General features: G+C 41.2%; 1 protein-coding gene across 4 annotated transcripts in view; it reads left to right on the top strand.

Moving 5' to 3' along the window:
- adamts17 (ADAM metallopeptidase with thrombospondin type 1 motif, 17) overlaps positions 1–25,408 on the top strand; it is a 54,087-nt gene extending 28,679 nt beyond the window's left edge. For 3 of the 4 annotated variants that reach the window (XM_056412103.1, XM_056412101.1, XM_056412102.1), the window contains exons 14-23: positions 1,127–1,254; positions 3,201–3,321; positions 4,176–4,256; positions 11,195–11,352; positions 15,648–15,786; positions 18,449–18,584; positions 19,083–19,287; positions 20,054–20,206; positions 20,698–20,875; positions 23,560–25,408. In XM_056412103.1, the coding sequence (XP_056268078.1) occupies positions 1,127–1,254; positions 3,201–3,321; positions 4,176–4,256; positions 11,195–11,352; positions 15,648–15,786; positions 18,449–18,584; positions 19,083–19,287; positions 20,054–20,206; positions 20,698–20,875; positions 23,560–23,711 (1,451 nt within the window). In that variant the 3' untranslated portion in view covers positions 23,712–25,408. The remainder of the gene's footprint in view (positions 1–1,126; positions 1,255–3,200; positions 3,322–4,175; positions 4,257–11,194; positions 11,353–15,647; positions 15,787–18,448; positions 18,585–19,082; positions 19,288–20,053; positions 20,207–20,697; positions 20,876–23,559) is intronic. The other variant, XM_056412104.1, reaches the window with a different exon arrangement.
- Positions 25,409–27,008: the final 1,600 nt, after the last annotated feature.

Below are 27,008 nucleotides of genomic sequence, written 5' to 3'. Positions count from 1 at the left end.
TGGGCACGTTAACGCGTTATAAATACGTTAACGTATCAATCCATTAACTCTGACAATTCTTTTTTCATGTGTTTTTAGAATGGACATTTTAAATGCACATTTTAATTTCAAATCTCTACCAGACGGCGTAGTAGATAAAAGCAAAGCAAAGAATGATCACCGGAGTACCATGAGCATGAAGTACCACTTAGACTCGTTACACAGCATTATTACCATAAACTTTCGCAGACTACTTTGGATTTAAAGGGGTCGGTCGTCAACCCCCTCTCTCTAGCCAATCATGGGAAGTAAGTGTGCTTGCTGGTGGAGCTGCATGCCTGTGATTGGTGCAGCAGAGGGAAGGCGGGTTTGACCTGTTCTGGGGACGGGAGTGAGTTAAGCTAGTTAGGCGAGTACCGTGTTGATGAAACCGAGGGCACACCATGGGGGGCCCTCCCACCTTTTGTGCACTTCGTGGGTCCTGGCAGGATGCCGGCTTACGCGGCCAAGAATGTCTGTGACCGTCAGTCAACGCACCCAATGTGAGATGTTTCCCCCTGTTCCATTGCATCTAAAAAAGTTATGCTAGCCAGGACCTATTGCCATTGAAGACGTAACTACATCAACAAGAACTTGAGCAACATTTCAGTGGCAACTCGCTAAACAATGTAGCGGGCCATGCATGGCTGTTTTTTGCTTTATTTGCTTTTAGTGTGAACAAAGCAGAATTTGTCACTGCCTGTCAGTAAAAGCAGTCCTTCACCCATATTCTGGAACCTGTCTTGCGTGAGCAGAATGCAGCAGTATGTGGCCTGCTACTGTAGTCCCGCTGTGGGTCAGCCCGGACAACTTACCAAGCCACGAGGCTGCACGGGGCACGCAGCTGCTGGAAAAGAATGATAACATGAACCCATGGTGGGACTAAAGTGTTGCTGCACACTGCTAACCTGGGACTGGATGCCAATATAGGCGACAAACTGCTTCCGCCAATACGATGTGAATATTATTGATTGGCAACACATACTCCCTTGGGTTTGTTACATCTAAAATGGCATTGAATGGATATGAGTCTTGTTTGTTTTTGTGCTTTACATGGTTTTGTGTTGTGTGTGGGGCTGTGTGTGTGTGTGGGTGTGTGCATGAGCAGAGAAGCCGTGTGTGTTATTTTGCAGCCCAGTGGGTCGAGATGTCCCGGTACTGATGGCTGACAGAGTGATGGATGGGACACCCTGTGGACCATATGAGGCTGACCTGTGTGTTAACGGAAGGTGTCAGGTACACAGACATTCTCACACACATGTGAATACTCCTTCAATTTCAGATAAGATAAAATAAGATAATCCTTTATTAGTCCCACAGCGGGACTTACAGTAAATGAAGTCCCCAGAGCGAACTGATCCTGAGCCTGGCTGACCTTTCATAATCTGACATCACAAACCCAAGCCAACCTCAGATTAGGTACACTATACCTCAGAAGAATAGACCAACATGTAACAAAATAATCTGAAAATAATACATCACATTTGAAGTTTTTCAAAAACATTTCAAGCAGAACACTGGTTCTGACTTTCATATGAGAAGTAGAAGCTGTTGAAGTATGAGCTGTTGGGGGTTGAATAATGAAGACAAAGCAAAGTTGACCTATTCTGAGGTTACAGTGGGAGGAGAAAACCTAGCTGTTTTTCTAAGCTTTGCATGTAACCCTCAGGGATGCTATGAAAACACTGGCAAGAAAAGAGATAGAAAAAAGAGGACGCAAACAGGAAAAGGAGAGAGGAATATTTTAGTGAAGCTATGAAAATAGTATGGCTACAGGAGGCCCATGGAAGTCTGACTGAATTGAAGAAATGACCCTCCAATTCAACAAGCTTCTAAGATTTGCCATCGACTCAACACATTCCTTGGGGAGGAATATCCATCTATCCATCTATCTATCTATCAATCAAACCTTTCAGCAGTTTATTGTCTTTGCTGTTATTTGTCGTGTGTTGTATGTACTATTGTTCAATCAATGTATGGTGTGTAACGTTTCTTCAATTCAGTTTATTTTGTATCGCCCAAAATCACAAATTACAAATTAGCCTCCGAGGGCCTTACAATCTGTTCACATATAATATCCCTGTCCCAGGACCTCATAAATCCCAGGAAAAAAACAAAAAAACTTCTACAGGGAAAAAGGGGAAGAAACCTTCAGGAGAGCAACAGAGGAGGATCCGTCTCCGGGATGGACAGCAGCAATATATGTCATGTGTACAGATGAACAGTGCTACAGAATTAGCTACAGCACTGTCAGACATCTGGTGTATATATTTTTGACTATTGGTGTACAGTAATATAAACTCAAAAAGTTATGAGGTAGTGGTCTGACAGAAGAGGTTTCTGTGGGAAGACCACCACATGCTCAATGTCAATGCCACATGTAAGAACAGGTTTTATATGCACTCTGTGTTCCTTGGCCTGATCTTATAGTCCAGTATATATGCCTTTCACTCAGGGTAGTTCTTTCAGGATCTGAACTCTCCTTGACAGAGGGGACACAATTAACTAAAGGGTCAAAGGTCAAATGAGCCCCAATTTTGGAATTTCAACAACAGGAACTCTGTTTAAAATCTTTTATTTACTTTAATATACAATTTGATTATGGGCTGCACAGGTGCTTATAGAACAGTAGTTATATCAATGTTCCGCATCAGCAGGGCCATGGGAGGAGGCCGGCTCACTGGGCAGGAGGCATCAGACCCAGCCAGGTCCAATGCACCCTCTCAAAGACGTGAAGTCACAAAGACTCCGGGGAGGAAGCAGAGTTAGTAATCTGCGATGAAGAGATGTAAATTCATCCATAAGAAGAGAGAGAAGAGGAGATAGGTGCTCACTGTATCCTAGCAGCCAATAAGTCTATAGCAGCATATCAAGGGGCTGGACTAAGGCAAACCTGATTCAGCCCTAACTATAAGCCCTGTCAAAGAGGAAAGTCTTAAGTCTACTCTTAAATGAGGTGACTGTGTCCCCCGGACTAGAAGTGGAACCTGGTTCCATAAAAGAGGAGCTTGATAACTGAAGAAGATGGCATTTATCTTGCATACATACAGAATAAAATCCATACATAATACATTATACACAAAAGACACCCTTCAAAATACAAACACAGACACACTCGCAAGTCAGTAAACATTACAAAAGCAACTTATCAGTGTTTGATTTGCTGTGTTTTCTGTGTTCAGAGAATTGGCTGTGATGGCATCATCAGCTCTTCCGCCAAAGAGGACCGCTGTGGTGTATGTAACGGAGACGGTCACTCATGTAAGATAGTGAGAGGAGACTTCAACCACACCAAAGGAATGGGTAAGTTTGTGTGCACTGTTTATGTATCTAACTAATATGCATGTAGGTTCATTATTAGAGGAGGTTGAAGTTTATTTTTGGACTTTATGCACTCCAATCTATGTCCCTGGTGCATGTAGTATAGCAATAAAGTTGGTTGGAGCAACAACCCACATTTTTTCAACACACCTTGCCTCCATTTATGTAAGAGCAAAAACATGGGACTGGCAAAAATCTTTAAAGCCTAAACATTTGATCTGGAAATCAGGCTAATAATTTAGTTTGGCTGAACAACACTACTATAAAGTTATCAAAGCAAAATTTACTGAACTACAAAAATAAATCTTGATCATAAGCCTAGCTTCAAAAAGCTTAAACAAGAGAAGAGCAAAGACACATGATAACATCGAAACTGTGATAGCTATGAAAACATTTCCCACGGGCAAATAAATTCCAGCCTTTTGTTAACATTTTAAACTTTAAATCATTTCTCTACCTTAAAGTATGGCAAGTCACTTTGGGCACAAAGATTAGCGTTTCTTTTCCCGAAACCCGAATCTGACAATTTCTCGCCATTTTTTGGGGCTAAGCGCTGGTCAAATCTCGTAGAAGAGTCTTTCCACATAATTCCTGATCAGGCACCACGTTTTTATGTATATTTTACACATTTGCGAGGTACGCTGTGGAACAATTCGTGGTCCAAACAAAAGATCCGCACAATGTACACTGATTATTCCCAGCTAATGTAAATTCATCTGATTTTTGCCCTCAGTCCATTTTTTATCCATGACTGTAGACATTTCTTGGATGTGTGTGCCCCATATTATGTTTTCCTATGTATCGATTTTCACCCTGCATTTCTGTCTCCCTATCAGGCTACATCGAAGCTGTGGTTATTCCTGCGGGAGCGAGAAGGATCAAAGTTGTGGAGGACAAACCCTCACACAGCTTTCTAGGTAATTATGTGTGTTTTAAGGTCCTTGATAATGACGACTGCGATCTTCTACTTATATTTTTCTTTCAACCAATATCCATGCTAAGTATAACTCCCAAATATGCATTAATTATTTGTATGTCTTATTTTAACCCTTTAAAGGTCTGTCTGTTTACTGAATGTCGCTGTGTTTCTTTTAATGAAAATAAATACCCAAAAAGTAATGTTCTGCTTTTAAAGCTACTACAAGGAACTTTAACTGGGTGTTGATTGATTTTGGAGGACCCTGTTGACATAATTGGTCACTTTACTGCAGCAGGGTCTGACTGGTTCTCCCATGGGTTAGGTTTACTGGCCAGCAGGGGGCAATTCCTCTGGTTGCAAAAATAAGTCTATGAGAAACTTCACACTTTATTAGCTCAGGTAACCATTGTAAACATAAATGTTTATGGTTTCAATTGATAATGTAAAGTCTTCTTCAATAAAGCATAGACATATATTTAGTAATTTATGGTTTCATTTACAGTAAAATAGATGATATCAAATGCTTTGCTTTACACGTGTTTGACAGGTCGCTACCACAGCCGTGTACGTCCAGGGAGATATACCGGTACATGTTTTTGTCCCCTAAATTTTAACCCTTTCACAATGTGTTTTCAGTTCATGAAAGTTCGAACCGTATCAAAATAATCAATGTGACTGTCCACTTAAATACAGTCCAGGATCAAACGCTACTCTCTCTGTGTCCTACTTGTATTTAAGCAGGTAAGATAAGTATTTCATCTCTAGTTCTGAAAGCACAGGTGAAATCCTTTACAGGACTTTTGGGGGTAATTCTGTCTTCCAATCAATAGAACTCAATTTGCCAAATGAAAATTGGCATAAGAAAAGATGGCCAATAGTTAACATGCTTAGCATAATAGGTCGTCCCGTTGATTGATACCCAGCTCCTCCGGTTTATTTTGTATAGCCCAAAATCACAAATTATTAATTTTTCTCAGAGGGCTCTTTACACATACTACCTCCCTGTCCCAGGACCTCACATTGGATTTAAAAAACCCAGAAAACCCTTTTCACAGGGGAAAAAGGGAAGAAACCTTCAGGAGAGCAACAGAGGAAGATCCCTCTCCCCGGATGGACAGAAGCAATAGATGTCATGTGTACAGAAGGAACAGCGTTACAGTGAATATGACATAAATGTATGAATAATTAGTAGGCATGGACCATGATCCAGATTACCACAATCCAAGAGACAGAAGGAGGAAGAGAGGAGAGGGGGTCGGGGGGGCCTCAGCAAGGCCTCAGCAGGGCCATGGCAGGGGGCAGGGCCACAGAGGCAGGAGGCCGGCCCGCCAGGCAGGAGGCATCGCGAAAGAGGCCGGACCAATGAGGCCAGGCCTTTGAGGCAGGATGCAGGGCCATTGGGAAGGAGGCCAGGTCCAGGCCAGGGGCTGAATGCAGGAAGCAGGGGCAAGAAGTCAGGACTCAGGAGCAGCTATAGACACAGCCAGGTCCTATGAGGCGAGAAGGCACAAAGACGCCGGGGAAGTTAGTAATGTGCGATGGTGAGATGTAAAGGAGAGAGAGAAAAGACAAAGGGGGGGTCAGTGTATCCTAAAATGTCCCCCAGCAGTCTAAAGCATCATATCTAATGGCTGGGCCCTAACTATAAGAGCTGTTAAAGAGGAAAGTCTTAAATCTACTCTTAAATGTGTTGACTGTGTCTGCCCCCCGGACTGAAAGTAGAAGCTGTTTCCATAAAAGAGGAGCTTGATAACTGATGGCTGTGGCTCCCATTCTACTTTTTAAGACTCTAGGAACAACAAGTAGCCCCACATTTAGTGAGCACATCTCTTTTGGGGCAATATGGTACTACAAGATCCTTAAGATATGATGGTGCATCACCAATCAAGGCCTTTCAGATGAGGAGAAGAATTTTAAATGAGATTCTTGATTTTACGGGGAGCCAGTGCAGAGCAGCTAATACAGGAGTAATGTGATCTCTTTGCTTAGTTTTAGTGAGAACACAAGCTGCAGCATTCTGGATCAACTGGAGGGACTTAAGAGACTTATTATAGCAGCCTGATAATAAGGAACCTTGTGGAACTTCGTGATTAACGTTGGTGGTCATCGAGGCTTCATCGATCATTCATTGAGATCGATCTGATAAATAGGATTCAAACCAACTTAGTGCGGTGCCTGAAATGCCAATTGTGGCAGCTGTCTCTAATTTGGCCTCGGCTGCTGGTGATTGGCATTCAGTCAGCAGCCGAGGCCGCCCTCATAAAAGCTCCAAGTTGAGGGTGGAGCGGGGGAAGTGAGCAGACGCGTCGTGTTGCGGTCTGCTCGGTGTGTGTGTTGCAGAATAAGGATGTCATATAACGGAACCTCATCGGTGTTGTCTGGCTCTCGTCGGTGCTGGAGGGGGAAACCCACAGGTAACGGACGCGGTCCTGTTACACTGGAGCCCAACACACAGCAGAGGCGCAGGTTTGCGGTCTGCTCACTTCCCCCGCTCCACCCTCAACTTGGAGCTTTTATGAGGGCGGCCTCGGCTGCTGACTGATTGCCAATCACCAACAGCCGAGGCCAAATTAGAGACAGCTGCCACACCAATCGACTGCTCCAGTCTCTGTAATAGGATGTCATGGTCAATGGTGTTGAACGCAGCACTACGGTCTAACAAGACCAGTACAGAGATGTGTCCTTTATCTGATGCAATTAGGAGGTACATTTTAATTTTCACCAGTGCTGTCTCGGTGCTGTGGTATTTTCTAAATCCTGGCTGAAACTCCTCAAATAAACTATTATTATGTAGAAAGTCACACAACTGATTTGCGACTACTTTCTCAAGGATCTTAGAGAGGAAGGGGAGGTTAGAGATCGGTCTGTAGTTAGCCAACACCACTGGACCCAGAGGGCTTCTTCAGGAGAAGGAATGTGGTACATGGCCTGTTAGTAAAGACACATTGACAATATCCAACAGAGAGGTGCCAATAAAGCCATACATGCATACATAGCATACATCGTATATAAGCCAAGTAGTTTGAAGCTGAACTGCGTAAAGCCATTGCCTAGCCCTGTAGGCAGGCACGTGCACAGACATTTTGGGGGGCAGGTGCTCAAACCAAGAAAAAGGGCACCCAATGCCAAAAAAAAATTCTGACAGAGTTGAAGCATAAGCATCAATACACTGATGATGCTGTCCTCGACCTGCGTTTCCTCTGGGCAGCATCAGACCGCTAGCTTACATTTTCTTTATGAATAAAGATGAATTATTATATAGCAACAACAGTACAAGCGTTCTGATTGGCTAATGGGCGTCATGCCAGCCACGTATTGCCCTCCTTGCTGGTCTGATACGGATCTGTACTGCCCTCTTAGGTCATTTTCAAAATGAGCGATATTGATAGACATCAACAGCCAAGAGCAGTCCTCAAACTAAGGCCCGCGGGCCTCCACATTTGGCCCGGCCCCCTGAACAAGAGAGGCCTTATGATTTTTTTTTTTCAGTCTGGCCACGCAAATCCTAGACAAGCCCCTGTTAAATAGAACGGAATAAGAATTCTCTCTTCTCTCTCTCTCTTCTCTCTCTTCTCTCTCTCCTCTCTCTCCATTCTCTAAACATAACTAACGTCAGTAAACAGCTGGACGAGGCTTTGAAATCACGGAGTTTTTGTTTGTTTTAGTGCTGTGAAAAATAACGCGTTAACTCAGTTAATTCAATGACAGGTTTAACTAGTTTTGTTTTTTTTACGCATTTAACGCATGCGCAGAATGAGCTTCCAATCCGTCTGTTGTTGGTCGTCGGGACGAAAAAAAAGTCACTTGCAAAATGAGCTTCCAATACACCACTTCAATCTGAACTATGTCCGCTCTCATGCAGACGGTCTGTTCATCGGTAATGATCCTTCCGCAGGTTCACCTACGGAAACCTTGTTACGACTTTTACTTCCTGGAGATCAGGGTCTCAACACGTCGATCGCGACCTGCCAGTCGATCGCGGCGTAGTGTCGGTAGATCGCATGACATTAAAAAGATTGGCCCGCCCCCTGACATGTTCTCTATAGCACGTCTTTGTTCTTTTATTAAACTAAACGTCTGTTGTTGATCGTATCTCCACAGCAGCATGTCATTTCTGTCTCTTCGCGTTGCGTTAACACTTATCGATCTCCATCTCGCGCGCCGCAGAGCTCCGTGCGCGCGCATCGGGACCGAGCAAAAAAAAATTTAACTTGTCAATCTGTCCACCTGTCCGTGTCCGGGCCGGCGAGGTTTCAGCTTTGCAGCGGTGTCCCCGCCGTCCCTTTCATCACGGCCCAGTTCATGAAGAAAACCCACACAGTCAGTTTGCCTCAGCAGCTGCTAAAGGAAGACTAGAGGCCTTTAGATTGTATCATGGTGGAGTTAATGGTTGACAAACAAGAGAAAATTTTTCCGTTTAACCCTCCTGTTACCTTTACATTTACTAACATATTTTACCCTCGGGGTCAATTTGACCCCAGCAATTAAAACCTCCAGAAAATTATTAGAATTAATATTGCTTCCCAAGTTTAAGTGTGAGGTACTTTATGTTTGTTTGTTGACTACCTAAATAGCCCTTTAAATAAATAAAAAAGTTGATATTTCTTATATGTTTGACACAGTGAAAAACAGCCTGGGGTCAAATTGACCCCAAAGAACACCGACATTAAACATTGAATGGGGTCAAATTGACCCGAAAGGTAACAGGAGGGTTAAACATTCTGTTTAGGATGAAGATGTATTAATGTTCCATATGGAAGAAAACTGCTAAATAACTGCTGAGTTGCAGCACCATTGTATAGAAGAATGTATAAATGTATATATCCATCTTTTGTCATAAATCTCTGTTCTCACAAAATATACCGAGAATATCGGTAATATGTGATTAATCATGATTAATCCACAAAAACCTGTGATTAACCCGATTAAAAATTGTAATCGTTTCACAGCCCTAGTTTGTTTATTTTTTTAGGAAACGTCGGACCAGTTGTGACGTCATGTTTTCAGCAGCGCTAATGTTGTGGTTGATTTATCACAAAACAACGTCAGGGGACAAACACCGTCATGATCTGTTTGCAGGGCTCTCGAGTGTCACGCATTGAGCGTGACACTCACGCATTGAGCGTGACACTCACGCATTTCGGTCTTACGTCACGCACTCCCGCCACACATCGTATTTCTCACGCTGAAAAAAACTCTCGGCTATTTAATGTTTTTATGTGCCGCAACGCGCAAACATGAGCCGCGCTGCCCTCACCGTGGAGGAATCAAGCGCTCCCCTGGAGTTCTGCTGTGAGATGCAGTTTATCAGCCGATCCAAAAAAAAGAAATGGGCCAATCAGAAAAAAACGTATCTGTTGTATCTGGGTAAAATTTAATCCAGCAACCAATGAAAATAAAGCATCCTGGAATTGCGAGCGTCGCGGAGCATGTCGGGGCGAAATTCTCACAAGAACTCAAATAAATGCCCCGTCGGATATTAAAACACATTTGGGGGGACTTGATGACAGAGAGAGTAACTTTTATTCTTAAATACTGATGAATGAAAAAAGTGGGCTCCAGCAAAAAGGGCACTTTTCTCATCCAGGGCAAAGGGGCTGGTGCTTGAGCACCACTAGGGCTCTATCTGTGCACGTGCCTGCCTGTAGGTGTCAAAGACAAGCGGTAGCTGCACACTACATTACCTGGATCATCAATGAGCATAATCCACAAACCATTGTATTGTATTTGCAGGTATATCTCACCCAGAGGCCAACAGTCACCTACCCACCTTCTTCACCAGTACTGTATCATTCCAGCTTCTCTGATTTCCAGACCCTGAAAGAATTGTATGAACAGACAGGATTTGATTTTAGGGCAGGCCAGGCGTGGTAACCACAAAGCAGCTGTATTGCACTAATATGGCAGTGAACGGGCAGTTTTTTAGCTGAGGACAGTGCAAACAATGGCACAGAGCGATGAGCAGGGTTGACAATTATGACTGACAACTGCTCCCTGCCTCATTCTCTCCAACAGGGGAGGGATGGGATAGAGCAGCGGAAAGGCTGGCAAACTACCTCTGCAAGCACTGCATGTGTAGGAACATCACATTACCACTGGATGGGCAGCTGTCAAAACCCCCAGCCCCTGCATGATGCCATGACGATGATGTTTCCGAGATAAAAGATTCTTACCTTGATTTTGCACCAGCTAATATGACCTGTCCACACATCTGCTGAAGGAGTCTTGTTTCTCGGATGCTATCCACTGGAAGATGAAATGCAAGAACAGCCTGTGTTTCAAAGCGTCCTCAACCTGAAAGTATGCACCTTCAAGTCAATGAACATGTTCCAGAAACCGCTTTATGTTTTGGGGGCAATGCACAGGTTTCAGATGCAAAAATCCATCACGGGTTTGAAATCTCCGACCTTCTTGGGAATCAGGAACCAGGAGGCAGCGGCAGAACATTGGTGTCTGGAGCGGGGACTTCAATGGCATCAATCACAAGCCTTGGCTTGCTCTTATTCAAGCTGCTGAACATTGCTCTCTGCATGGTCCATGTTGAGGCACTCGAACCATCAACACATGTTGGGTTAGGCATCCAGTTTGGCCAGCTGTGTTTATGCACATTTTCAGTGAATGCTCATGATTTAATTTTTTTTTTTTTTTTTTACATATAGAGTCCAGCATAGGGCAGATTCTGTGTGCGTTACCACTTCTGCTAAACCAGAAACTTGTTTAAAAATACATTTGCTAAAATGTCCCGAAGTAGTTGCCATATTGATTCCAGTTTTTATGAACTGAAGTTTCCCAAATGTAATTGAAAATGTAGTGTACACACATTACTGACTGGTGGACAAGGACCCTCAGGTATTAATCTGTGACATATATTGAGTAAGAATTGGTCATACATGGTCAGAATGGTTGTTTTTTGGGAAACCTTATATCTCCTCACAGCTCTGAAAGACACCAGCGAGGGATCCATCAATAGCGACTGGAAGATCGAGCTTCCAGGAGAGTTTGAGCTGGCCGGAACCACAGTACGCTATGTTAGAAGGGGACTGTGGGAGAAGATGTCTGCCAAGGGACCCACGAAGGCACCCTTACACCTGATGGTAAGTACAAGTTTCTCTGTTGTATCACAATACAACCTGGATACAATGTCAGTGGGTGTGCTGATTATCCGGTCCTTTGACAAACACTAAGAATGTGCGGTTAGGAACAATGATACCACAGGAGAGTCCACTTCAACTGTGATTCATTGTAGACAGGTGCAGGGCAGATGAGTATGGCACAATCTATCCTTGTTTTATCTCAAAGTATTATCTATCACCATACACAAATGTAATCAAAATGAATCAAATATATGTTGACTTTAACAGACAATAATGAACACAACATTCATCCTTTTAACATCACACATTCCTGAAGGTCCTCAAGCCAGGCCCCTCACACTTCTTGTTCCTTCTCAGACAGCTCTGTCTCCAGACCTGCTCTTCACAACAGTCGCCCCTTAAATATGATATTCATACTTAAATCTTGTGAGGAGTGTCAAGGAGTGACATAGAGTCCTCCTTTTGTATGGCAGGTAAGGCAACCAGCTTAAAAACAGGCCACTTATAGGTCCTCCTTCTGCCACCCGATCTCACCCTTCCGGACCAAGTAGGCGAGGTTGGACCCTTCCTATGGGGCCAAAGGGATCATGGCAGCTGTGGACCATTATCGTGACAAAGGTGGATATAGGAAGGTTGGGGGTGTCAGTAAATAATGTTTGCCTTAAGCTTGAACGAGCTACAGTGTTGGGAATGGCACCCGGTTTTGCGCTCAAACAAGCAGTGATAGAAGTCGCACGCCAGGGGATGGATGCTCCTCACGCTCAAAGCATGGGTTTCTCTCTCACTGCCTCTTCCTCTCCTTGCAGTTTGAATGTTTATTGCAACTTCAGCAACATCTGTTGCCTTTCATTCGACATTCAGCTCCAGTTGCTCACCAGAGCACCTCTTTGTTTGTCTGTCGCACAGTAGACTTTATTGAAAGGTCACTACTCCTGATGTATAACATTGATTAGAGCCCAAATTATACAGGATTGTAGAGGTTAGCACCCAATAACATATCCTACAAATTTGATGAGAATCCTACCCAACTTGATCAGATCTTCAATGTCGGCCAGCCCGGCAGACCTTATTGATGAAGCCACAGTGTATGCACAGGTTCTCCGAGAGGCCCTCCCTCAGATGCTTGAGGCAAGACAAGAGTGGCACAGGTCTGACAGCTGGGAGAGTTGAACTTACCTTATTGAGGTAGTTACAACTCAAATCAATTAGTGGAGAGATGCATAGCTGTTAAGAAGATGGAAGCTGTGATCAGCTGTGATCAGCCGTCAGTCGGCTTTAACAGCTGGATTGACTTATAAAAGAATTTGTCTCTGAACACATGATCAGTGTAACGGAATTGTTTCCTGGTTCCTGGTTTTTCGCGAATATTATAATAAAAATCCACTCAAAATATTGATACAAATGATCGTATCATGTTTTCAGTTACTACGCTTAACTGCAAACTTGTCACCTTTTGGTGAAATTCACCGTTTTGAAATCAAAATAGGTCATCCACGTGAAAGATCCGAAAAGTTTTTGTTTGGGGGGGGGGGGGGGTCACCTGGCCAGCCGGCTGGCGTTTATGAGATAGATGTGGGACACGGAGAAAATGTGATGTGGTGATCTTCGCAATAAAACATCTTTGATGGGACGTGTCGAGTCTTGGCCAATCAGCGTTCAGATGTCGACAGCGTTTGAGGGGATCGGGTTAGCACAGGGGTGGGCAAACTTTTTGACTTGCGGGCCACAATCAGTTCTAAAATCTGACAGAGGGGCCGGGCCAGGAACATTTGGACACGCAATGTAATTTATTAAACCTGGAGATTGCGTCTGTTTTTTATACATTTCAATTGAAGGTGCAAAGTTAAAGAAATCAACATTTACTGGAAAAATATCAATGGAATCACTTTCAACATTCAAAACATATTATTACCCAACGAAATAATCAAGCTCAATAATTTCTAATTGTTTTAAACCCCGCAAAATAATGGATGGATTGACTCAGCTCTCTATATAATGAGGCACAATTGTCCTCAGGTACAAGTGGAAAGAGAAAATATGGCCCTAAAGCTGAAATTGAAGTTCGATTAAAAAAAAATCTTCATATCTCTTCTGAAAACACACCTTTACTCATGTGGACGAACTGTTTTGGTGTTTGAAATTGATTTACCAAAGGTCATAGGTCCACAAAAGCAGTGAAATATCTGAATTCAATGCTAAATGCATGTAAATAAATGTGGAAAACTACATTTTGTATTATCGTTTGAGTAAAAATGATGTGGTCTGTCACACATTAACCAAAATGATAAAGATGTGACTGAGAAATTACTTCATATTGCAGATAAAGCTTCATGAGGTGTGTGCAAATAAAAAATGACCATTACATTTTTTTTTTCAAATAAATATGTATTGTACATAAATAAATAAAACAATTTACATTATATACATGTTGAGAAATAGAAAACAGAACACAACTATTGACACAGACTATTTACAATATGGCTTCACTATAATAACATCATGTCATGCTGGTGGTCCTCCGGGCACGAGACCTCTTTGCTGGCCGGGCAGGTGGAGCTCTGTAAAATACAAAACTAGTCATTACCGCGCACATGTACCGGACACCGTGACGGACACCGTGACACGCAACGTTTAGTAAAGACTCTTACCCGGTCCAAGTGGACCTCTTCTGGCTGCGGGTTCCTCCTCGTGGCTCTGCAGCCCCTCCAGGCTCCGCGCTGCTCGCCAAAATCACTGCGGCTGTTTCTAAATGAGCCTAACCTGTGTGGTGGGCGGGTCCTTTGTGATTTACTGAGTGTTCATTGGTTGTTTTTTCGCAAAATGTTGACAAATCATGGTGACGGTTTCGTGTGACGACTTCTTTCCGCGCCAACGCACACCGGAAGTAAACAAAGTTGCGATTTGGACAAGTTCGGCGGGCCGGATTAAGAAACACAACGGGCCGGATGTGGCCCGCGGGCCGTAGTTTGCCCATGTCTGGGTTAGCATCTACTGCTGTAATGTAGCATGGTGTATCGATACTAACAAGTTATCTGTACGTTAAAAACATATATATATCGAGAGAGAGAGATATTATATGTGTTTCAAAGCCACACAGACCAAGGGGGTTTCACCTCAAACACACATCGGTAAAGTTATGTAACTCTATAATTGCTCACTGAAGGAACTATGTATCATCTGGTCAGATACTGACAAAAAGTCACATAGCCGTGTATAATCAATGCTATCATGGCTATCAAGTGTTGAAAAAGTTGGTAAAAAAGGAACCAAATAGAAGTTTTATTCATTACTATTATAGATAAATATACCAAGTATCGTATTTATGGTATCATACATATTTATGGTATTGTATTGAATTGTAGTATCGTGGTAGTACTATGATATTTATGGCAGGTATTGTATCAAAGATCGTGACAACCAGGTAGAGGCAGAACAGACTCAAGGAACAGACTCATGGCTAAGCAGAGCACACAAGACTTGAAGACTTGACCATATTATATATAATGACAATTTATATTTATTACTATTATTATAGGGCCCGATCACTGACTTAGTCAGAATGGTGGACCTATTGTTCTTAAAATGTCTATTTGTATGTAGATTTGTGGTCAGAACAATCAAATGACCGTAGTTCATACAACGTGGATGTGGTGTGGCGACAAAAAAAAGTCGCCAGCCTGCTTAACAATTCACTGTGTCTGTCGTACTGCTTCTGGGTCCTGACCACAACCGGTACATAATGCTGGAGTTGCTGGATACACAGCCACAGAGTCAACAAGGTATTGATTGAAAGACGTACCTATTTGAACTGTTTCTCTTTGTACCGTTCCTCTATACAATATTCTAAACTGATTTGCTGACCAAATAGAGCAGAATATGTCGATATTAAACTGGTTGTAACTTGATATGCAGACAGCTATCAGTAACCATTAAAATAGGGGTGATATCTTAAAGTAAAAATAGGAACACAAATCACAAAGATTGAGGAATAACTGAGAGGACCACAGTAGCGTGGTTATCCCTTGCTGTGAGTTAGTAGTGGAAACCAATCATTGCAGCTTGGCTTGGTACGGCACAGACCAACCTGGGCCTCTGGTAAAGATGCTAGTTGTGTTGATATGCTGTTTAATAGAAATAATCTACTGTAAACTTGTCCATGTTTGCTTACAATTTCCTACCGCTTACCTTTGAAATATTGTTCTGCAAATAAAAATGAAAGGCAGATTAACAGAGTGAAGATTGGTAACCTTTACGCAAGGCTTCACTTTTCTTTAACCATTACGTCGTGTCCCTAGGTGCTGCTCTTTCATGACCAGAGCTATGGGATCCACTATGAGTACACAATGTCTCTTAATACAACTCAAGGCAGTGATGAGGATCTCTACATCTGGACACACAGCAGCTGGCAGCACTGTAGTGTACAATGTGGAGGAGGTAAGATACACGCACACAACAGTAACATTATGTACGGTTACAGCAATAACAATCAATCTTTTTGTAAATTCGGGTTACTAGCCCTGAGAGTCAAGATGATGGAAATGCTTATCTTCGCCTCCATACAGCATGAAACATGGCTAATACTATTAAACTTGCTCAATTGAATCAAATTGCTGAGGACCTCTCTAAATTTTTCTTTAAGATGGGTAAGATACAAGGAGACTTTTTATGTTTCTCAACTCTGCAACTCTGTAAACTGTAAACTCTGTTTACTAACGGATTATAACAATGCAAGCCTGTAGTGCCAACTTCTGACCAAACTAAGCCGGAGCCAAGTTCATTCATTCCAAACCATGGAAACATCGTTACTTCGTATTTATTTTTATGGAACATTTCAAATATTTGCTCTAAACTTCACTTGAAAATGTAATGAAAACATGGCTACCTTTGTATTGATGTTGGATTTTAAAAATACTGTACAACTCTGTGGGTAGCCCTTTTTTTTATGTGACCTTATTTCAAATGAAATGTTGTTTTCGGTTGTGTTGTGTTTCAAAAAACTTCGAGTGCAGGACTGAGGAAGAATGTCTGGACAGTGGCAAATTATTATAAAAAGTGTTTAATTGAAAATATTACCAATAGTCAAACGGTTACGATACAGAGTATAAATCAGCTGAGGGAGCATGAATCACTGCGTCCACAGACCGCCAAGCAGTTAACTGTCTAACAGTAAGTCACGCTCACTAAATCTAATCCTCAGCTGAGGGCTTCTCAAAGGAGAAGGTCAAAAGCCTTGTCTCTCTGGTCAACATCTGTTTTATACCTCCCGGGCATCCCGGCCCCAGGGCAGATATTCACTTCTCATTGGTTAAACTGTCTAGATAAAACATTAGTCCTAATTCGCTGATTGGCTGAGCCTCTGTCCGTCGGTGTATTCACATATCCACATGATGTCATCACTCCATCTTCCTCTGCGTCGTTCTGTCCCCTGCTCTGAATGCAGGGGTCCTCAGGATGCCCCTTCGTCTGCTACCCCCTTCTCTCAGAGCCAGGTGTGAACTTCCGAAGAGACACATGCATCTGTGTGTCTGTGGCTAATACACAATCAAACCTCACACAAAGAGTTTCCTTCCTCTTAAATATCCCAATCCAAAGACATTCTTTAATAATACAGTATATTATCAAACAATCTACACAGAGATATCCTTAAATAATATAGGAAATCACTAAAAAATAATCCATAGAAGATATTCTTCATTAACTAGTGTGAAGTTATAGCAGATCATCAAATTCTAATGTTCTCACAGCTATAGTAATTTATCTCATTCCACAGTTGCTATATGTTAACACACAACATTCAAAGTTATCTCTGCGTTTGACTCGTTATTACAATACAAGGTTAAAACTACGTTTCTAGCAGAGAAGGAGAGACCAGAGTAACCAGAAAGATAACCAGCTGATGGCTGAGTTGAGACAATGCACAGCTAACTGAGTTCGCCGCGAACCTGGACTCATCACTACGAGATGGATTTGGTTGGTCAGTGGAAGATAAGAGGCATGCCAGACGAGACTCCTCTTTGAAAATGATCTCCCTTTTGCTATTGTTTTTGAGATCACTCTTAACATTGAGACTGCCAACGGACATGCACGTCAGTTCAGAGAGATGGAAAGTGAATTGCTAAGTGCAGTGGAACAACTCCCCAGCCAAATGAATGCCATTTCAAAGAGACTAAATGCCATAACTGTGGCAAGACTGTGCATATTAAAAAAGTGTTGGTCCAAAGCAAAGTTGAAACAAAAAGGCATTTACAGGGCAGAGGACAGCCAAAGAAACACAATATGTGGGGAAACACTGAGTTGGGTGTGTTCATTATTTTGACACAAGTGTCACAACTTTATCTGATGCTAGTTTCTGTGCATGTCATTGCTCTGGCATCCAACACCACCGTAAGGAATCCAAACGTTATCTTTGATCAAGACTTGTCCTTTAACTCCCCCTCCTTCTGTACACATGACATCTATTGCTTCCTTCTATACGGGGAGAGGGATCCTCCTCTGTTGCTCTCCTAAAGGTTTTGGTTTCTTCCCTTTTTTTCCTTTGAAAGGGTTATTTTCTATCTCTTGGGAGTTTTTCCTGATCCGATGTGAGGTCCTGGGACAGGGATGTCGTATGTGGAGAGACTGTAAAGCCCTTTGAGGCAAATTTGTAATTTGTGATATCGGGCCATACAAAATAAACTGAAATGAATTGAATACAAGGTGTTTGGCTAGGAGAATGGTGCATAGTCGATTATCATGGTGATTTAACCAATTCCTCAATGTAAATAGGATGCGGCTGGGATTGCAGCCCTGATTCACCCCTCTACTTTGGGGGACAAAATATGTTTCCATATTGCCAATTAGAGATTTTTAGATATATATATATATATATATATATATGGTCTGTAGTTCGATGCTGTGGTGTAAATTCAATTTCACTCTTGTTTAGGATATTATGTTCACTGCAGAAGACTTGCAGTCAAGTGATGAGGATGATGCCGAATAACTTCACCACGTTGCTGCTGACGTGTCCCTCTGTAATTGTTTGGGTGAAATGTGTTTCTAATTTCAGAGATTGATCAGTTACTCATTATGATGTGGGCTCTGAATTTGTTCGCAGGTGAGAGGAGGACAGTGGTTTCCTGTACGAAGATAGCCAATAAAACCATGGAGGTGTTCAACGATAGCTACTGTCATCCTGAAAACCGACCTTTTCCCCAAGTACGACTCTGCAACACTCACCGCTGCCAGTCCCGGTGAGACCTAAACACACACAGCATTTTGTAACAATTTTATTATTATTTTATGATCTAATTTTTAAAACACCCATTCCTCATACTTGTGTTGCCTCGTATGATCTTATTTAATTCCCTGACATCATCGTAAAGAGTTTTTTTGAGTGTTGTAAAGTTCTAAAGACATGACTGAGTGAACATCTCTCCTAGATATATCGAAATAAAATAAAAACATGACCTTTTGTCCTTGCTGGACATTTGTGCAAAATGATTATGTTCACAAGAAGGGGATGAACATGAGGTCACAGGGACCTTAACATTTAACCTAGAAGTTTGAATCAGTTCATACTTGGAAAGAAAGTTCCTCAAGGTGTTCCTGAAATATCACGTTCACAAGAATAATTGTCCCATATATAATTATTTTCAGATTAAGTAGCGTAAAATGGAGTCAAACATTCAGACCAATGGCAAATAGACTGTAGGTATGAACTGCCTGTAAACACTTAGCACTTTTCACAGGTGGTTGACGAGAGAGTGGGGATCCTGCTCTGTGACATGTAATAAAGGCCTTCAACACAGGGAGGTGGTTTGTGTTTACCATCAACAAAATGGCTCTCTTATCCACACAAGGGACCTGCATTGCCAAGAAGAAAAACCTCCTGTGCTGCAAGGCTGCGAGGGCCACCTCTGCCTCACTGTGTGGGAGGCTTCAGAGTGGTCCAAGGTAGGGACCTTGGGCCTTGTTTCCCATTAACAATTGAGTTTACAATCTAATTGAGTCTACATGGATGGTCTTAAATTCTTGTTGCACACGTCCCTTTAAGGCAGAGCTTAGAAGAGACTTCACATGCCCATCATAAACGTCTGAAAAATGTTGCATTACATTTTCCATTTGGTTGAGATCAATGACTTTAGAGGCATTCACTTTCCATTTGACCTTGAACACACATCATACAAGATAATAACATCATATACCATAAGATGCAATGAAAACTTGAAAGATGTAGTATTTGGTTCCTCGTGCAGGTTCCAGATCTTTTTAAGATGCTCTCAGTCCTCTGTGAGAGGGGAGCAGGTTCATTTTCAATTATTTCTAAGAGGGATTGTGATGATTTTTGGAAACCCCTTTTTCATTTTGAGAATGTTTTTTATGATGTGCGTACTTTTTGGGGATGCAGAAATTGTTTTCGATTATTTACTTGTCAGATTCCACAAGGTGATATATTCCTTCGCTGTATTAAACACAGCAAGTGTTGTTTATTTTAAGTAGCAAAACATTATTAATACACAAGGATGCTCAGTAATGTTTGCCCAACAAGTTGAACAACATTGTAAATCGCAGTTAAGTCAAAGCTAGTAAAAGTAAATGTAAAATAATGTCAATCAAGGTATGGGGCAGAAGAATAAGCTCTAACAGCCTTGTGATCTTCCTTTTCTTGTTCCTGTATGCTACTGTTGCACTCATATTTGTGTTTCATCACTTCCTCCAGTGTTCTTCAGACTGTGGTCAAGGTGTTCACAAACGGACGGTGTCGTGTACAAACCCTCAAGGTGTATGTGACCCTCTTTCCGAGCCCACTCAAGAAGAGCCCTGTGAGAACCATTCCAAATGTTATGAATGGAAGACTGGAGACTGGTCCAAGGTAGGACTATCTCTAAATTCCATGATTCATTTATTTAAGTTTAGGCAACTCAAAAACATAGATGAATATTTCCCATATTCCCTCTCAGCTACTTACTCAACATTCACTCACCAAGAAAAAGTAAACAAATGCTAACTTGAAAGAAGAGAAATGTTGTGTTCTTGCTTAATTTATTAGGGCAGGATATGATCTTCCTATTAAAGAAGTTTATACTTTGGCAACGTAGAGAAAATAATTTGCTGAAATCTAGACCACAAAAAAGTCCCAACGGTTCCAGAAACATGAGCAGACGGTTTGGAGAAAAAACATCAGTTCATTCAAATAAACTAAACCATAAATGGTAAATGGAACAGAAATTTAAAAATGACTCACGTTATTTACAGATATCAACAAATTTGAAATGAAAACTATCTGTGTTGACTACAATGGACAACTTCTAGGGAGTCACAGTATGAGCAGTGAGAACTGACACTTTTAATTTACTGTTTCAGTGCTCATCATCCTGTGGGAAGGGCCTGCAGTCGCGAGTGGTCCAGTGTATGCACAAACTGACTGGTCGGCATGGTAATGACTGCTCAGTGACTCTTAGACCACCCACCTACCGACCCTGTCACCGTGGTACCTGCAATGAAAAAATCAATGTGAACACCATCACCTCCCCCAGGCTAGGTGAGACATTTGGCACAACTCTGTTCTACTGTGAGGTCCAAAGGTCAAGGTTACCGTAATCATTTGCAAGAGTACAGTTCATACTTCAATACCCCAGACCAAAATGCATAAGTAAAAAAAATGAACAGCTTGTCATATAACGAAGTTCTGAAAATATTAGGAAATTATTATGTTGCTATTGTTATCATACGTTTTTTAAAGGTGCTTTGAATGCTAACAAAACTGCTGTTTCACAATGGTTAACATTTTATCTTTACTATATCTAAAAGTAATAGGCCTCATGCAAGAACAACTTGCAAGAACTGATGTGCAATTTAAAATATTTCTCAAAATTGTCTCGGCTAGGAGATTACCACAACAGTTGTGCATTTAATGAGAAAAGCAGAGGACTTCACCTCTGAGGACCGTGATACATCAAATTGAACATGGCCAGCACACCTGTGGGTATAATGTGTTTAATTTTGGAACCAAACAATGACGAAAACCATATAATATCAATTAAAATATGTATGACATTCAGCTGCAAACACTTATGAGATCGCCAGAACCCAAGATGTTCATTCAGGTCAAATCAAATTACGTAAAAAACTAGTTTTGTGGAGAAAAAAAATATTTTTCTTTTATTTGTTATCAGTATGAAAGAGACTATAAACATTTTGTGGATTTTCAATTATATATACAGTATATATATATATATAGTGCATTCCCAAGGATTCTGTCTTAGATCTGCTGTTACTTTCGCTCTACATTAATAGTTAGGGTGAAAACGGGAATCGTGCCGACCTTCATTTGTATGCAGATACTGCAGTGCTAGATAGATAGATAGATAGATAGATAGATAGATAGGTAGGTAGGTAGGCAGGCAGGCAAACAGACAGACAGACAGACTATACAAAAATGCACAATATATACAACAAATAGAATAGAATAATTAAATAAATTAACTAACAAAACTAAACGGTACTGCAAAGATGTAACTAAAACAAACAACGGTGTTACAGTTGAGTGAATGATTTGGCTTGAGGTGAGTTCATGTAGTCTTATTGCAGTGAGCAGGAATGTTCTCCTGTATCTGTCCTTGTGATCGCGGAGCTGGATGAGTCTGTGAGAAAAAGTTCTCCGCTGTCCCTGCAGTAGGTGGTGGAGAGGGTGGTCCGGGTTATCCAATATGGATAATCATTTAGTAAGAACAACAGGCAGAGGTAACCGGATCGAGGGGTGAACAGAAACTGGTCCAAGCACGGAAAGACACACTGGGGGAATCGCTGGTAAGCTCATAGATAAGAACCGAGACGAACTGCCACCGAACAAAGGTTTGACACAGACTAAATACACGGGGTAAAAGACAGGCATCAAGGCGCGGGTTGAAAGCCAGCACCTGACTCTAGGAAAGGGGAAGTCCCGTGTGGACAATCACACCCTCTGGCCGAACCGATAGGGCCCGGGATCTGTCGTCGATCTACCTCCCTTTCCATCGCGGGCAACCACAACAGCTGCTGACTGATGAACATCGGGAGGAGTGAGCCCACTGCCCACCCTGAGGCTGAAAAGCGGCTCGTAATGGTTTGGGGTCCGCTAAGTCCATCTGTGGCCAGGTCGTACTGTTGGGGACCACAGGGAGCAGGACTCAAAGCAGTCACCAAGTAATTACGGTTGGATTTTATCAGAATCCTGTCGGTTGCAATTTCATGCTGCGGTGGATAATAGACCATAGCTTTATGTTTAATAGACAGTTATGAGAGGGGTGTCAATCTTACTCTCGGCAAGAAAGTAAAATAAGCATAAAAGGTCAAACTACTCCTTTTATCATAATAATCTCAACCGAAAGATTCTCAGTCATCCCCTTTAAACTTACATCTTTAAGCCAGACACCCAGGTTACCAACTGCAGTTACTCTCTTGGCACAGATATAGTCAGGTGCAAAAACAAGGTTTTACTGAAGCAAGGTTTGGTACACGGGGAATCGGTCAGGCAGAGGTATCCGGATCACCATCTCTGTGTCTTGGCCACATTCAGAAGCACGTGATTTCTACCCGCCCAGTCCACACAGTCATCCACTACCGCCCCGTACTCCACTTCCTGTCTATCCTTAATACAACTGACCACTGCAGAGTCATCAGAGAACTTCTGCAGACGGCATGACCCCGAGTTGTACTGGAAGTCAGTGATGTACAGGGTGAACAGGAAGGAAGACAACAGTTCCCTGTGGAGCTCCAGTATTACTGACCACTGTCGCAGGCAGCTCATGGCCCAGTTGGACAAACTGTGATCTTCCAGTCAGGTAGTCAGTGATCAAGTAGACGGTGGACACTTCTACACCCACCGCCTGCAGCTTCTCCCGCAGCAGCAGTGGTTGGATGGTGTGGCAACCAGTCGGTAGGCGTTGAGGCCAGATGGAGTCGTCTTCTTGGGGACAGGAACCAGTCACGGCGTCTTCCACAACACCGGGACTTCCTCACATAGTGCACAGTGTACTGGGAGAAGTTACACATGTATTACAGTGCTGATTGGCCTTCGATGACCCCTTTGTAGGATTAGTCATTGGTACCTTTTTCATTTATAATAGCATTCTGGGTAAACTACCACTTTAAATGCAACACTGGTATTTTGTTGATTAGTTTGGGAGATTTTTAAATTCCTATGCAGCACATTGACTCACTGCCTTCCCACCTTTTTCTCCCCAGCTGCTCTGACCTACAAATGCATGGGGGACCAGTGGACAGTGTACTGTTGTGTGATTCGAGAGAAGAACCTCTGTCAGGACATGAGGTGGTACCAGCGCTGCTGTGAAACCTGTAGAGACTTTTATGCCAATAAATTGCTGAACAAGAGCTAATGACCAAATGCACTGACGTTTCCTCCACACAACGTTCCTTTGTGTGAATGTTTTGAATATTGTTGGAAATTAAGTGAAAACAATTGTAGGAAAACAATTTATTGAAGGACCTTTTGTATTTTATAAAGGAAAATGGCAAATACAGGCAAATGTACATGTGAAATAGAGCTATACGCTTCTAGATTTGATGAAGACGTCTGCTGTACACCAAATGAAAAGAGAAAACAAAGATGGGGCCTTTAAAATGCCAATCCAGACGGTTTAATTGCACATTATGATCGAATAAGTGTTTGACTTTGAGGTAGACTGTGACAGGTCCATCAGATAACGTTGCAATATGAGTTAGCCAGAGCTTGACCCTCTTTCTTAAAGATGCTCTGCAATGTATATTTCACTGTGTTATTGCTAATTGTTGCAATTTTAAATAAATAGTGAATAGCTTCAAATATTAGTAATATTATTATAAGTAAGTATTACAGTTTTAAAAAATGCCTTTTCTCTGTTTTTTTAAAAACAATCTTAACATTATCTAAACTGTATGTGTAATTATCAATATGCACATTTTAATAGTACATTTATTTGTGCCAATGTCAGATATTTATGGAATATAAAAAATAAACATTTTGATAATTCAATGGATACTTTTGCATGTGATGGCTCAAATGATGAAAGACTGTTTAGAAGTTGTGAAGAGTATGACAATTTGGCTGAAAAACAACTCATCATTTTAAATCATGGTGGTTATTGGGAAAATTAAAGACGATTGTACTTGTTTTTACACGTGCCAAACCACACGCCATTTGCATATATGAATGAGAAATTCAAATATGTTGTGAACAAAAAGTTGTTGCACCTGCAGTTTAGCAGTTTTGGTACATACAAAATGGGATATAGACATTTGCATTTACGTGAAATTCCGTGAGATTATTAATAAAATATATTGTTTATTATTTAATTCGAAGTCAAATTTACAATTGCTATGCACAGTGTCCAGATATATTTTCTTATACTTGTACACATGTCCTAGCGAGCCAAATCTAAAGACACGGTTATCTTAATAATGAATTAGTGTAAGAGCCACAGTAAACAATGTTGGTATTTTTGTGTAATTAAAGAATAAAGCGATGTATGTGCTATCCATGTTATTGCCAGGTTATACATATTTTTAAATGATTAAACATTGAAAACTTTATTTTCAAACAGCTGCTGTTCAAAACTATGTTAACCCTGCCAACCCTTTTCATATAGCCATGGTGCTCAGATGCATCTCTTGAGTCTTTTCCAAGGGGTTAAATGGTGCAATCTTATGACCTTGTTTCACTATTGTGGAATTTGGCTTATTCTCAGTGATGGTCCTTTTGCCAATGTCATCCATTTTATGTTTAAGTATGTTGTAAGATTGTTTGATAACATTGCCTTTTCTTAATAAAACATTAGTTATTTTGTTTCCAATGCAAAGCAAATATTCTCAATTATTCCTGTTTTGTACTATTTTCAGTTGCACATATAAAGTATGTTTGGTGCATGAACTGAAACTTTATGTATTTTATGTTGCTGATACGGAACTAAGTAAATAATCGTTTGTATGGCAATTTCCCCATTTTTGTATTCACACTATATTTGTACTGTCATCCAAATACAACTCTTTTACTTTTTGTTACGTAATAAATTATGAGATTTTGTTATGGAAAAACCAACCTGCATGTCACACTTATGGTTTTACCTTTAAACCAGAGTGCATAGTGCTCTCTTCCTCCTCCGATCATCACAGCACAATACCATACACGCAATATCAATACATCAGTATAACATCAATTAAATCCCAAACAAATCAACAATTGTGAGATTTTTTTTTAATAGTTTAAAAAAAAAATTATAACGATATACATTGTGTTACAGAAGCATCCGTAACACGTAATGTTTTATATGAGGATGAAGTACGAAGAGTAGTTTATTTAAAAGTATAGTTTCAGTTTTTTTGTTAGTTTATTTAGTTATAAATATGGGTTCTTGACTCTTCATGACAATTTAGAAATGTATTAGATGAAATTAGCTGACAAAAGCCATGAGATGCAACCATAGACCAGGAAGAAATCCAGTGACTGGACCTCGAGTTACAGTTTTTTTTTTTGGTCAAACTGGAAGGCTTCTCAAAAGGTCAAGGAAAAACCAAACACATCAATACAGTTTTGAACGCAGATGTTTTAGCCACTCCTGTGAATGGTTTGTACAGGGGCATAAACAGTGTACAAATGCTTATATCCTATGACAGTACATTTATGATTCGGAACTGCAGTGGATTATTAGGCGACATCTTTTTCTATCTTGCCGATGTTCTCTGTGGAGCAGCTTCAAAATCTGCTGTTCTTCCTGCAATCAATGATGTGACAGCGCAATTGTTGAAAGAAGTATGTAATGCCCTTTAAGTCAATATTAAATATGTATTGAAATTAATCAATCCTTAAATGAATAAATGAGTTATCCTTTTTCTTATTTGATCACTTGTCAGTAATTCCTGTCTTGTTTTGTTCCCACTTATCTCTCCTTTGTTTCCGATCACTTCACTTCCTACCTGGGTTTTCTGCCAATGTGATGATTTGCCCTCCTGATTGATACCACCTGTGTCAACTCATCTCCACCTCTCCAGTATATTTAAACCCTGTGTTTCAGTTTACCTTTGTCCTCTCTTTTAACAAGTCCGGCAATTTTCCATGTTATAATTCTGGTTTCTTTGATATTTGCCGACTTTTTGTCAACACATTTTTTTTCCTGATCTCTGTATCTTCTTGTTTACCAAAACCTCTGATTAGTAAATAGATTTGTTGCTACAGTCGCCCTCAGTAAGTAAAGAATGTTTTTCCTACAACTCAACCTGTGGCCTTTTGCTGCTAAATCTCTTTTAGCAGATTAGGGAAGGGTCTTGGAGGGTCTTTGGCAGAACGGATCGGGCAGCTATAGATCGGGCATTGACCAAAACAAGATATTGGGAGTCACTGCTGTCACTAGATTCAGACCAGTCATTTGGAATTTAAGCAATGGAAATTTAAAAAAAGCTGTGAAATGAATGTGACTTTATTAAATAAAACTCTAATCACGTATCTTGCACGCCACCCTACTAGTCCTGTGAATTATGTGATCCAAACAGAGTCCCCTACACCTTCAAGTAAAACATTTTTTTAAAGGAAATATATATATATATATATATATACATATATATATATATATACTTGTGGCAGCGGGGTGTGTCTAAGCTCGGCTGCAGAGTGGGTGGAGGGGGGGGTGTGGTTCAGGGAACGG

This window comes from Pseudoliparis swirei, chromosome 4 (genome assembly GCF_029220125.1).
Source record: "Pseudoliparis swirei isolate HS2019 ecotype Mariana Trench chromosome 4, NWPU_hadal_v1, whole genome shotgun sequence".
NCBI classification, from domain to species: Eukaryota; Metazoa; Chordata; class Actinopteri; order Perciformes; family Liparidae; genus Pseudoliparis; species Pseudoliparis swirei.
Note: the sequence above shows the minus strand (reverse complement) of the source record. Positions and strands in the feature narration are given on the sequence as shown.